This window comes from Lagopus muta, chromosome 4, assembly GCF_023343835.1.
Source record: "Lagopus muta isolate bLagMut1 chromosome 4, bLagMut1 primary, whole genome shotgun sequence".
In the NCBI taxonomy this organism is placed as follows: Eukaryota; Metazoa; Chordata; class Aves; order Galliformes; family Phasianidae; genus Lagopus; species Lagopus muta.
The window spans coordinates 33354024-33368408 of NC_064436.1; the positions used below are offsets into that span (position 1 = coordinate 33354024).

General features: G+C 41.9%; 1 protein-coding gene across 2 annotated transcripts in view; it reads left to right on the forward strand.

Moving 5' to 3' along the window:
- Positions 1–5955: 5955 nt before the first annotated feature.
- ANKRD50 (ankyrin repeat domain containing 50) overlaps positions 5956–14385 on the forward strand; it is a 41094-nt gene continuing 32664 nt past the window's right edge. The window contains exons 1-2 of one of the 2 annotated variants that reach the window (XM_048941624.1): positions 5956–6207; positions 6882–8155. In XM_048941624.1, coding sequence (XP_048797581.1) covers positions 7677–8155 — 479 coding nt within the window. In that variant the 5' untranslated portion in view covers positions 5956–6207; positions 6882–7676. The remainder of the gene's footprint in view (positions 6208–6881; positions 8156–14385) is intronic. The other variant, XM_048941623.1, reaches the window with a different exon arrangement.

Consider the following 14385-nt stretch of genomic DNA (forward strand, 5'->3'; position numbering starts at 1 on the left):
TGAAAGTAGTGAGATTACATGAGCAACACACAGAAAGAGCATAAGCTATTTACACACACATTCCTAATGCTTACAGCTTAAATATTGCCAACACAAATCAAACACTACTTGATCAGATTTCACTAAGTTTGTATAAAATCTTGCTTCAGTAAAAATTCTTCTGTTATTGTATGTAGTAATTTTGATTCTTCATAAAAGCATTATTTCTTATTCGTAGGCATCTGTTTATCTTTTGTCATGCACAGTCAATGATATTTTGACAAATATATTTCTGGTCTAACTCACATAAAAGGTCATTTTCTTGATTTAGTTTTATTATGGCTTACTGCTGACAGATTTTTTTCTTTCCACTCCACAGAAGTTTTCATGCCATCATTTAATGACATTTAAATTCTCTGCAGATCCTCATACATTTTTATCCAACATAACTAGTTACCTACTGCAGCACAAGTTTTTCAGAATTTTATACCTAATAATTAAGTTTGACTGGCATCATGTGTTGTCAACTCCTATTAAACAGAACAGTAATGTTATACCATAATTCAATTGCACAAATATTGGTTAATATGCTACTCTAGGGCAGGAGGAAGCTGGAGTGTATTCCAAACCTGCACACTTAGCAACATTTGAGGTTCGAATGACATAGGCCACTACGTTAGCATGCATTTCTTAGATTCTCTAGGCCACCGTTTTAAACTTCAGTTCTGTTTAGTTGCCCAAATATTGCAATATATTTTGCAGACAAACAGCTAAACCCACACTCAATATCACAGGTTGAGTATCAATTTTTAAACATAAAATCTGCCTCTATGCAAATAGAGCAGATGCATATGCAGATACTAAAAAAATGTTGCAGCAAACCCTGGAAGCTATTGCCTGAAGTACTGGGCATGAAAGTGTCACTCTGCCCATTGACTAAATTTAGTGATCTCCAAATCTAAACAGAAGGATGGTGCTCTCGTGTCAAGAGAAAGGCTTCTCCAGAACCATTTCAGAGCATTTAAACTGGGTTCTTGACGGCAATAGCTACCTGAAGAAACCACATTTTATTTTTTTCCTGACAGTATAGTAGTGATGAGCAATTGCACTAGTAGCATGATAGTGTCACAGAATCATGGAGGTCAGAAGGGACTTCTGGAGATCATCTCGTCCAACAGGCATGGGCAGCATGGCATTTCAGTTCATCCTGATTCTGTTGAGTTACAAAATGACCATGCCCGAAAGGTAAGGATGCATATATGAGAGCTACCCTCTTGCCCTTTTGGTGGCTGCAGGATATATGCAGTATTTTAAAGAGCCAGAGTCTGCCAGAATGCTGACCTGAATGTATCAAAGGCAAGTTATCTTCAGTAACCCAAAGCATAGTAGCCATTTTTCCACCAAACAGCAACTGGCATATATTGTAGCAGCAGTTCTATAATAACCTATAAATTAATGCTGTCAGCCTGGAAGTGGGAACAATTTCTTTTTAAAGAGGAATGAGGATATAGCTCTTTCCTCTCCCATTCAAGTGTTTGAACTACTGCGTTATCATACCCAGGATCTTTCGTTTAATTTTTCTTCAGCTCCATCATTCTTGCATCCTTTGTTCACAGAGATCCCGCTTCAATAGATGGGATAGATAGTACCTCTACCCAAATTACTGGGTAATGAGGAAGGAACTGAAAGGAACTATTATACTTCCTAACTATATTCTTATGTAAAATAACACTATTGCCTTCATCTATTGAAAACCCACACCGCTGAGGAAAACTCAGCTGGAATAAAATAGCATTATGAATAGCATTATGTTCCATTATGTTTTGTTTTTTTTTTTTTAAAAAAGGCAAGAAGAAGCATCAAGGGAACTGTGTGGTCAGTGTCAATTCAGGCTGAGACCTCATAAAGCACCTCTTGGGGTCAATTTCCATGTAGTCAGGCAAATTGTGCTGTGCCAGCACAAACTGAAGGGGATCCACAAACGTGACAGTAGGTGTCAGGTTGAGCATGAGCTCCTTTGCATACAGGACTTCCAGATTGCTCTGTGGAGGAATTTTGTATGATACCATGAGGCCTAAAGAATATCTCAACCTGGGCAGGTTTTTGAGCTGGATCTAAATATTAGTATCACTGAAATTAGACACTCAAGCCTTTGCCTAATTGTTTCATGTGATAAAGCTTCCACTGTTTGGTTGGAAAATTATAATGTGCTTTTATGTCAATGTTCCTGTGTTATATCAGGTCTACACTATCTTTCTTTACCATCAAATTCACTAATTTCACCTGTCAGAGAAAGTACCTGAATTAATAATGCGTAATTATGCATGAAAATCAGTAAGTTACAGTTAGAAAAGTAGTTAAAATGACTGCTGCAAGTTGGCAACGATGCTTCAGATCCACCCCTAAAAACTGTTTATTTGGGGATGTGAATGCATGTTTACCAAAAGCTCTTACAAGCTCCTGGGATCTGCAGCTCCACTCCCTTCTCGCGCAGACGTGGCACTGACTTGATGGGACATGCAGCACCTAGACAGCAGGACCAGGGCTGGGTGTGAGTCATACACAAAACAGAAAGCAGCCAAACCGATAACACTGCTCCAAGCTACGTACAATGCAAATGTTTTTATGTGAACGCGATTACTCAGGTTTTGATGACTTTAAATATCAGCCTTGGTCCTACCTTCGCCATCACAATTGATTACATTCTCTGGCCTATCAGAGATGATTTATCTTAAAACAACCCTTCCTATCTGAATAGCATCATATTCTAACTGCTAACACATTAGTGGTCTTTACTACCGTTCTGGGAAAAGATGCTGCAATTTATTTAGAATGCGTAATGGCTTTTTTTTTTAATCAGCCCCTTAGATTTTCCAAGTATAGACTTCATAAAGTTAGAATTTTTTTGTTTTATCTTTTTATTAAAGTTTCATCTCATTTTCTCAGTGTTAGCTAGTATTTATAACCATAAAATTATGCCTGGAAATGCATAGCAGAAACCTCCCACTGTACCTTAAGATCAGGTTCCTGAACACATGAAATGTGTCTTCATTTAAGCAGCCAGGTTATTACCACCTCAGACCACTGAAGCTACAAGAAGAGTATATTTTTTTCAGATTGGAGATTTTGATATGTTTCATCTTCTTAGTGTCTGCTTGAGGTCTTATCTGTCAGTCTTGGAGTCTGCAAGGTGAACCCAATTATATCGTGGTTGGTTTGCTATCTATGTCAAGTTGAGTTATACAAAACCACAAAATAAGGTTTGGTTCTTATCCTGTCTCATTAACTACAGCATTGCACAATTGTATCAGCAATATCTGACTCTTAGCTATAATAATTCACCAGGATGATGTCATGGAGGCTGTGGCATTAGACATAGGAGGTGCTATGCAAATACACTTGATAACAAAATTCCTTCCTTGCTTTTGAAAGTTGACTTTGGGGTCTTACTCTTTAGCATACAGATGAAAGCTCCCAACCTCAGCAGCTGTGCCTCCTACTTTACAGCAATCTCTTCTTTTTTTTTTAACACTTCCAACATTTTTTAGGATTTTTTATTTATATTTTAATTATTCAGTGTCTTCATGCTTCTTGCTCCTTCAGTGTCAATATGCTTTTTGCTTCCTAACTAATTCAGGCAGGCAATGCAAGGCCACTGTGAAAATTCACCTTTAGGTCACATATGCATCCTTTTGAAAAGAAGCATGCAGGTCATACTTCCCACCTTGCAATATTTTGTCATCTTTTGAAAAACTAAAAATCCCCCCACTGAGAAGGGTATAACTGCATTCTAGACCAACTGCATTTTTCCTGGGTTTTATTCCGTCCTTTCAGCCTCCTTTCTTCTATCCCTTTGCCATTCCCACAAGTAATTTCCATTCACATTAGTTGTAGGGCTGATCTGAATGGAAGTTTTGCTCAAATGCATGATTTTGAGGGGATGCTTATTGTGTGTCTTCTGTTCCACACTAAAATCAAATTACTGTCATCTATTCAGTTGCAGAATTTATATATTAGCACGGAAAAATTAGTATTTTCTAGTCGTTGTCTACAATGCAACCTTGATTACATTTAAATATCTAATTTTAGCAAACTACACTATAATTCTTACTGTTCGTGTTGGATGTTGTGGAATCTAACAGCAATTTGTCACGTAAATCAGTCTTTGCATCCCAGTCAACAGGAAAGGGGGAGCTCCTTTTCCCTTAGGGTTTCATCATGGCCCAAATTCTCATTTTTTCTGTTTTGTTTCCCTGAACACCCACCAGCCTAATACTTGTGTCTAAGATGTGACCCTCAGCATCTTGATCTTTTTGGTGTGTTTGTGTGTTTGGTTTTTGTTTGTTTGGGGAGAGGGTCTTCGGTAGATTATTATTTGTTGTTTTTTTTGCACTCTCACTCTGTCAACCTGTTTTGTCTGCAGCCAACTCAGCTGACCAGAACTACAATTTCATCATTCTAAATGTTATCTATCACTATTCATTCGCTGTTAAGAGAAAAACAAAGGGGAGGTGGAGTGGGAGAGATTTAGCAGTTCAAAGGCTCTCATGAGGAGGTGCTGCTAGGAAAGAAAAAAGCTTAGAGAAGACTATTTGCCTGAAGTATGTAGTCTAGAAGAGAAAACAAATACATACATATAGATGTATATATAAAACCAACAAAACCGACACTTTTTCTAACTACTATTCTTATTTCTGTTTCTCCCCCACTCCCCATTGCTTTGCAAATTCGTAATTCAGTGCTTCCAAAGGTTCTTCAAACTTGTTCTACTGGTTTCCAGAAGTAGGCAGACTTGTTTTTCTAAGCTCTTCAGTATGCCAAATGAATTTATCCTTTATTTTTTCATTTTATTCCTACAGAGAATCCTGGGACACTCCTTGAAGGGCAGTAAATGAGTGTGCCATATTGCATGGATGTACTTGGTGTAAAGCAATGCTTTAACTGCCTGGTGTTCAAAGCCGTACAGAGGGAAGGCTCTTTACCAACCATAAAGCCCCTGATCAGAAAGTAATAGGAAAGATCTTAGTATAAATAATGTGGCCAGCCCAAGAGGTGAAATTTTAATGGAAACCGTTCCCCTCCTTGCTCTCAGGCAGCCAAATAAGGGGTGGACTCCCACTTTCTCCCTGCATGTAGGCTGCACTGTGAAAGGCTGCTGAGCCCAGTGATGTTTCCAGCCCTGTCAAAGGGACCTCACAGCAGTTTTCAAGGGTATACAAACTGAAGGAGGGCGCAGGAAGGCAGCTGTGTTACATGGGTCTGTATCAGTCCATCTGCCCCAGGCTGGAGTGCCGCTAAGCCCACACTCAGGCCTGCGGCAAATTTGGAAAAACGTGTTTTTCAGTATGTGAGGTGTAAGGAGCACGGGGAAAATGGCTTGGAATCACCACATGCGTTCTATGAAGCTGCACTGCCTCAGTGCACGTAGCAAAACACTGCTCGGGATGGGCTGGTTCGGGTGAAATAGGAAGAGGCAGCAGTCAGGCAAAGGGAAAACAGCTATTAGGCCTACTCTTTTCTAGATTAACAAAAGTAAGGAAAGCTGAAGTCGTGCACCAGAGAGATGGCACACATGATTTACACAGTGCGATTACCGTGCTCTGCGCGTAAGTAAAACAAACGGCCATCGATCCAACCGTTCGCCGAAAACCTTTATTTTTCAAGTTTCGATGCTCCCGCCCCCCGCAGTTCCCCTCAGGGCGCTCCGCCCCATCAGGGCAAACCCCGCGACCGCGCCCCGGCGTCGGGAGCCGCGCTGCCGCCCCCTGCAGGGCCCCGCCGGCGGGGGGCTCCGGCCGTTGGACGCCCCCTCTTCAGCAGCGGCGGCGGGACAAAGCGGAGGGGCGGTGAAACGCCCGCCCGGCGTCTCCCTCCGCCCAGGACTACTTGCCGCCAGATGTCGGGCCGGCAGGCGGGCAGGGGGCGGGGCGTGAGGCGGGCGGAGGCGGGGGCAAAGCGAGGAGGCGGGGTCTGGCGGAAGGGGTCAAGGAGTCGCGGAGGAGAGCACGGGCGGGCTGAGGCGCCGCGGAGCGGGCTGGCCGCGGGCCTGGCACGGCGGAGCCCGGGGGCGGGAGCCGAGTGGCACGGAGGAAGAGGAGGGGCGCGCCGAGCCGAGCCGCTGGGAGGCTGGAGCGGCCGCTGGTGGAGGTAAGCTGAGCGGCGGCGGGGAGGCCCCCAGCCCGGCGGCCGTTGGGGCGGTCGGCGGCCGTTGGGCGGTACCTGGCGGAGGTGGGCAACGGAGTGACAGCGGCGGGCGGGCGGCTGCGGCCGGGGGCTTTGTGCGGAGCCGTGCTGGGGGAGGGGAGCGGGGGGGCACGCGGCCGTTCGCTCGGCTTCGGGATCGCCGGCGCGAGTCGGGTGCCCGGCCGGGGAGCCGCGCTGTGCGGGGCGACGCAGCCCGGGCTGAGGGCGCGGGCGGGGAGCCGCTGGGGCTGACAGGAGCGGCAGCCGGGGCAGCCCCCGTCCTGCTGCGGGCGGGCGGCGAACAAAGGGGTGTGCGAGGAGCCGTGGGCACAGCCCGTCTGTGGGATAAAGTTCCCGAGAAAGCCGTGGGCAGCGGCTGGAAGGCTGCGCGCAGGGAGGGTTCGGCGCTGGAGCCGTGGGAGAAAGAGTGAGCAGAGATAAAGGGAGCGTTCGGCTCTCGTAGGGAGGAAGCGTGGGGCTCGTTGTGCTGTGATTCTGAGGCCGCTGTCACAGCTGTCTATTGTTATGTTTTTATATATAACCGATTGTACCTTGAAACAACATATATTTTTTTTTTCCTTTTAAAGCAGCTTTTTAGGTGAATAGTACGGGCAAAACTAAAGATAAGAGCCATTGACTTCACTCTTTGTTGTCTGCTTTGCAGCTGACTGAATTACGACTTGCATGCAGGGTTAAAAGTGCTGTCTTCTTTATTTCAGAGCTCTAGGGGAAGATGTTGTCTCTTCTGACGTCTCTCGATTAAGATACCTGAGAACAGGTTCAGTAAGAATCCAGGTTGTTGAAGAAGACGTGAATATACTGAAATGAGAAGTTGTAAACACTTTTTTCCCTTTCATCTCTACTGCCTAAGAAACCATAATCCAAAGCACTTCTGAGACGCTTGCCCAGATACGTGAAGTCTGCAAAGTTTCTTGTCCAAACTGACCGTTTCTCAGTAAGTTGTGCATATCCACATGGTTGGGATATGTATATAGTACTCTGAAGAAGAATTGCTTTCTGTATAAAATTCCCAGCAGGAACATTTTGTTATGGACAGCTTTTTCTGGATTTATATCCGGAGAGATTAATGCCTAGAGTTGAAAGGCATTTAGTATACACTGAAAAGCTGGCTTCCCTTCAGTTTTTCCAGATGTAGTGTCTCCCCTGTATGCTGGGAACGTGCACAACTGCATAAACTACAGATGTAGCCATGGAGCTGTGTGGACTTGTGAGCCATAGGAGAAGTATTGTAGAGCGTTGGTATCAGATGCTGCTTCATGATGTCAGCTGAGCAGTGATTGTGTTTCGCTACTTGTAACAGCATTCAAATGGAGTAACACCCTTTGCGAGAAGATGCTGTTAAGTGTTATGTGGAAGGTTAACTGATTATGTTATGCGTTGTCAAGTTCTGAGCAGAAGATCTTCCTCTGCAAGATGAGCTCCTGTCTTCCTGTGCTAAGATGTTGAAGGTGTACTACTGCTTATGACAAGTCCAAGAGAAGAAGCTTTGTAAAATGGCTCAAACCAGCTTGCTGCAGGGAAAGCAGTTTTACTGTAGGGAGTGGGTTTTCCACAAACTTCAGCACTGCCTCCAGGAGAAAGCTAACTGCAGTGGTAGTGCTGCCAACAAACCATTTCTTGCAGCGAGTTCTGGGAATAATACTGGTGTTGTCTCTGGGAGAGGAGCTGCCTGGGGTGTATTGTTGGTAGGAGGGCCTGGTAGTGGGAAGACAGCCCTTTGTACTGAGTTACTCTGGCCAAGCTCACCTGCGAACCTACAAAGAGGCTTACATCGGCAAGCCCTAGCCTTCCATTTCTGCAGAGCCCAGGACTCCGACACGCTGTGTGTTGGAGGGTTTATCAGAGGTTTGGTTGCACAGATCTGCCGCAGTGGACTGATCCAGGGATATGAGGACAAACTAAGAGATCCTGCCATTCAAAGCCTCTTGCAACCCGGGGAATGTGAGAGGAACCCTGCTGAAGCATTTAAAAGGTAAAAACTAATAAACAAAAAAGCCTTGCCTAAAGCAAAAGCCAAATAATAATTAAAAAAAAACCTTGTTTCTATTTAGGTTTTGCTTCCAAAGAGTCTACAGTACAGAGGGTTATTGCATGCCTGTCTCTTGGTTTGTTATCTCTGCAGATTACTTAGAGCTTTTGGACCTACTGTGGAAAAATGAAGTTTGTCCTTATAGCTGACATAAATAAATATTTGCTTTTAAAATAAAATTTACTATCGATAGTGAGTTTATTTACATTACTTTAAAGTAATGGACTTAAGGGTGGACAATAGCTAGGATAAAGTCGGTGGCCTTCATGTTCTGTTAAAGGTAGGGTAGTTATTCACAGATGTGAAACAGACCTTTTAGGACCCTTGTGAAAGCTTCCAACACTGTTCTTTGTCAGAGAGGAAACTGGACTAATGGATCTCTGGGTCTGATCCAGCACATCAGTTTTATGTTTGTCTAAAAACATGTGGTAGGAAAATGTCAGTTAACTCATGATGTTACTTCTCACAGTGTGGATGAATTATGTCATCTTTATCACTATTTATAAAATAAAGGCTTTAAAGTAGTAGGTGGATCAGAAACTCATCAAGAGAGTTTACCTTCCTCCTTCTTAGAACATGTGTCAGCTAAGCTGAATAAAAATATTAATTTACCGAAGATTTTTCCGGCATGTTGTTGGGAATTGTATTTCTCTGAGAGTACTTGTGGTGTTATCCATATCCCTTAAAGTAGTCTGCCAGCTTGAGCATGGCATTCACATCAGTATTCCTTTGGATCACAGTGAAGGAAAATCCGGCAAGGTTAAGCAGTAGAATTTCTGCTGGTTGTTAGCTAACCTGAAATTTCTTACTGTTACATGGTGGTTTAACTGTTGTTTTTCTTTTTCGAGGACTGAGACTGATCAAACAGATACAGAGGTTGAACACAGTGCTTGATCTTAATGTCATGATGCTGGAGAAGAGCCTTCCAGCTCTGGTGGCTGTGCTACCCTTGCCTGGTTAATAAACAGGATGCAAATCTACGTTGTTTGCAGCGTAGTGTCTTCGAAATAAGCAGACTAAACTAAGACTAATTCTGAATGATTGTTGTTGTTGCTAACTAAAGATGCAACTTCTAGCAACTCTTAAGGTCCTAATTCCAGAACTATTAAGTCCTCTCAGTCTCTAATGGCTAAAAAGTGGGAAAATTGTCTATAAACAGAATAACAGACTGTCTGGCTTTAAGCAGTCTTTTAAAGACATGGAAGTGGATTAATCTGGTGAATGAGAGCTTGTTTACATTTAAACATCTATTACCAAGAAATCTTACTAATTTAGAGCAAATTCTAAGAACCTGAACCTTGACTTTATTCTAAGCACAACTAGCTTGCTCAGAAAAACTGCAGCTAAGTAAGTGTCCTTAGACAAAAATGCAGCACAGAAATATAAAAGATAATTGTAAGCTAGACTTAGCTTTTGAGATAAGACTGCTTTATGAATGCAAGATTTAGTGATGGGCTGTTTGAGAATTTAGGTGTTTCTACAGGATTCTTGGCTTTGTATTGGAAAAATGAGGTGACAGCATTCAGTAGCAGTCTCAATTTTTTTAGCAGTGATTGTACCCTCTTAAGCTAAAAATACTGAACATAGTGCAGCAGCTTCAGTCAAGGGTTTATTTTTATTACAATTTTATTTTTATTACAATTTTGTTTTGTCTCTTGCTGCCCACCAACCCTGGTCTCCCACTCCCAAAAGCAGCTGTGGTAGCTGATATTCATCTTCAGATTTAAGGGAGATGAGATGTTAGTGCTGAGGTGCTGTACGTTTTCACTGCTATGGCAGGGGACCAGCAGGTGGCTGCTGACAGCAGTGCCAGGAGCTGGTTCTGCTGCCTATGTGGTGTAATCCCAGTGCGCAGACATAAGGAACGTGGCAATACCTCCTAACCCTGACGTACCTAAATCACTTGCTAATATATAAAGCGTGGGAGAAATATTTATCAGAAATATAAGCTTTGTTCACAAGCTCCAAGATGTAATATTCCAGACGTATCCCATTCCAGTACATTTATGTATCCTTCCTGCTAAATGCAAGCTGTATGTGAGCTTGAAGAAGACTTAACAGTCAGCTGATGGCCTTTCGTATTGAATAATGGCCCTGAAATGACACAAAGCTTCCATCTCAATGCTCCATTGACTTTACCTTATTTTAATTTTCTTTCTTCAGTAGAAGATGGCAAAGACCTTTCTTTAAAATTACTGTCAGTTTTTTCTCTGCTTTACACAGCAGCTGTAGCCCAGCTATGCCTTCATTGCCTAAAATGGAAAGTCTTCTCTTTATAAGTGCTAAGCAAGCTCATGCTTTTCTATTTTTGTGCTAATTTTCCTAGAAGTAGAAGGAAAGATAACTTGCCAGTGCCTTGTAAAGTGTCAGTTTATAAACAATGTAATTCTTTAGTCACTTTAGCCACTACTAAATCTTCTCATGATGAGCATTTTTAAACAGATTTCCAGAAAACCTTATGGTGCCCTATGCAAGTGGTTACCCATAGAGCTAAGTCTTTTCCTTATTTGAATCTCTGCTCTTTTTAAAAAAAAAAAAAAAAAAAAAAAAGTATTTATAATCTTTAAGTGCTCTAAAAATTCTTTCAGGATTGGATCTTACCAAATTGCAGGTCTGGAAGGTTTGCTATGTACAAGTGTATTTGGCATTTGTTGCTATCCTGACAGCTGAGAGAAAGAAGAGCTACTTATGGCACTGCTTCTGAGGCATTTCTCCATGCATGTGGTTCTGGAGCATGAAGCGGTCTTAAAAACATGAGGGAGAAAGCCGAAACCTCATGTTCAAATTTTAAGTAAAAATTAAGACGAAAGCGTAAAGAAAATGAAAAAAATATTGCATGTTCCAAAATTCAATGTGCTTAACTGAACAAATTTAATCAAAAAAGGGCTGTTAAGTTTTTCTTCCCCATATGAATAGAAAAATTAGAACCAGAATACCCCCGGATTTTGCCAGACTACATCTAGAGTTGTGAATGGGGGTTATTTTCAGTTCTTTTAGAGCAATCTTACATTTCCAGTAACTGGTAGTGATACAGGGAGCTGTCTGTTCAAAGCTATAAGGAAATAGTGGAAGTCAGATACAAACCATGGATAGTACTGAAATGGTTTAAGCTTTGGTGTAAAATAACTCTTATCCTAGTTTGTTTTTCAGAAAAAAGCGATAGCATTATACCAGGCAAGAGGGAAAGAGTGCATCTGCTGCATGTTGGGCTGCATCTGGTATTAAGGACAGAAGAATGGAGTTGGTTAGGTCCCAGCCCAGAAAACTGGACTGTGCTGGAGGTGTGGGACCAGTTTACACCACACAGCTGATTTCATTTCCAGCCTGTTGTTGCTCTGAGTTTGAAAGACATCCAGGACCAGAGCTCATGAGTCAATTTCAGAGAGAGAACATCTGTCTGTTAAATAACATCACATTGTTAAGTTTGTAGTGTGTGTGTGTTGGTCTGGTACAAACTTAAGGAAAAGTCTGGATGTTGTCTAATGTTTGGGTGAATTGATGAAGTGAATAAATACCTCAAAATAGTGAATTACCACGTCTCTTGGAAGGCTGGTGTGGATGGAGCTGCTTTCCTCTCACAGTGAAGTTACTTTCTGTCTTCTGCATCTCTTTTTAAGAGGCTTCAAGTCAAGTCTTGTGAGATTTTGCACAAATGCTGAATGATGCCTTGAAACAGTAGTTGAGCACCTGGCAGAGAGGCCGGGCTAACCCAGGGGAGCTCAGGTGCATGCAGTGTATGAGTGACCAGAAGGGGTGGAGCCAGGATCCATCCCTTCCCAGCCCTCATTTGAGGATTGGCAATGGAGGCAAGGGGATCTTGCTGCACTTTCTATCACGTTACAGGTCTGTTATGACTTTTTTTATTTGCCCTAGAACTTTTAGTATTAAGGGATATCTATACAACTACTTTAACGTAAGATGGACTTATCAAAGGGATGTACGTACTAGAAAAGCGAAGCTGAAAATTCTGATCTTTACTTGTTTGCATTGCTGAAATTGTATTCTCATGTAGCTAGCTGTCCTAGATCACTAGGGACCCAAGAAAAGAACAAAAATGTTGAGTGCTCTTCTGTGAAGTTTTTATGCAGTAGCATATGCAAGCGCATGTTATATCTTCACCAAGAAATGAATGTAGCAGAAAGAACACAATAGTAATGTCTTCCTCTGTGTTTCTTACACTTTATCTGTTCTACTTATTTGAAAAGTAGTTCCTGTGAAGAGTTAACTAAAATAAGCAGCTGACAAGAGTCACCTATACCATGTATCAACCCAAATTCTGGAATTCTCAGTCAAAGCTAACAGGCACTTTTATCCACCCTCCACTCCCTTACCTGTGTTGGATTTCCGTGTTTGCAATTTTATTTCTTTCTACCACTCTGTTCTCTGCCAAGAGTTGTGAATGGTTGGAAGGGTATAAATTTCAGGTGTACAAGAGAGTTTTCAATAAGGGGAAAATTCTAGGCTGTTGTAGAGGTTTGTTTCACAAATATTCTGTGACAGTTGTCCAAGGTCTTTAAATCTGCAATATGAAATGCCATTTTTCTTGCAATATGTTTGGAATAGATGAAGGTAAAGGTCTAGAAAATGGGTCTTGTGTGGTAAGATGAAATGTGTTGAAGCTGTTCTTTTTGAAACTCCTTGTATGATCCTTGAAGCCAGTAATATAATTAAAATTATCATTGATTGTGTGGACTTGATGGAGCAATTAACTACTGGGCCTCTTCACTTTGCCAGAGTAGCTTATTCATAGTTGTGAAAACTTTTTTTTTTTTTGAGTAAATCTGAAAAGGTGAGGGCCAGCTCCTTTCCTTTACTTTCTCTTTTTTTTTTTTTTTTTTTTTTTTTTTGTCTTGTATCAATTTATTTTCACATTGCCTTTAGCTAGTAAGTTTCAAACCCACCTTGATGGCTCAGGCAAGAGGTTAATTAGAGCATCCCAACTTTCATGAGAGCAAGAGGAGTTGCTCTTTGTAAAGTATTTAACTTTGTGTTTTTCTTGCTTGTGGCAAGTATATGCTTCTGCTGCTGTCTGTAGCTGGTAATTTATTGTAGTTTTATTGACAACAAAATTTGTGATTGCTGCAAAAGTAGTCATAGCATCATAGAATGGCTTGGTTTGGAGAAGATCATCTAGTCCCAACCCCCTGCTGTGGGCTGGTTGCCCCCACTGGATCAGGCTGCCCAGGGCCCCATTCATCTTGGCCTTGAGCGCCTGCAGGGATGGGGCATCTACAGCTTCTCTGGGCAGCCTGTTCAAATAAGCAGTATTTGTTTTACTCTGAAGGTAGTGAGGGGGTAGTGTGGTATTTACTTTGTGGGGGTTTTTTTTGTAAATGCGTTTAGTAAAAATATGTTTCTACCATGACCTTAGGAAGTACCTGGATAGGCAGCATACTAGAAACAGCTCTGATCACCTGCTGGCTGCAAGGGACTGCACAGGCCTTCCTGCTGCCTCTGCAGCACCAGTACAATTTTGTAGCTATAGCTTTGCCCCACTTGCAAGGTACCATGAACGTGGATCTTGTCAGACTCTAATTTCATGTAGCTATAAACAATAGAAATGAAGCCAAAACCTGTGTCCTGTTTCAGTGGAAAATCTGAAGGCATAATGAATTAATTTACAGGATCCTTTTAAGAACTTCACAGTGTGTTTATTCATTTACCACATGTAAAGTTCAAACATACAAGTAACTGACTTCCACCTAGATAGAAAAGGGAGGGTTGGAGGTTACCTCAGAAAATGAAGTCCATGTCCTTGTTCCAGGCAGAAGCAGCCAAGTCTGAGAGATACGCTTGTTTCATCTACTCTGAGAAAAATTCCCATATGCCTAACTTAAGCTTTTTTTTGCTCTAATCTGAGCTTGTTACTAATGTTACTAATTATGGTATTCTCCAGAGATGTGGAGAATAGATTCCTTCTTCCTTCTTCTTGTGACAGCTTTTTACCTATATGAATACCATCTAATTTCTTTTATCTCATAATTAAGTTCCATAATGCTCATGGGTTAGAGCTTCCTCAAAGGTCACACCTAAGAATGTGACACTAAAAAAAATTCCTTGGCTAAATTAAGGTTTTTTTTTTTTTTATCTAGATGGAAATGTCATTAACAAAATTTTAGATGTGTACGTGTATATCATTTTACTTCTATACATTCTCAGAATTGTGTCTGTTC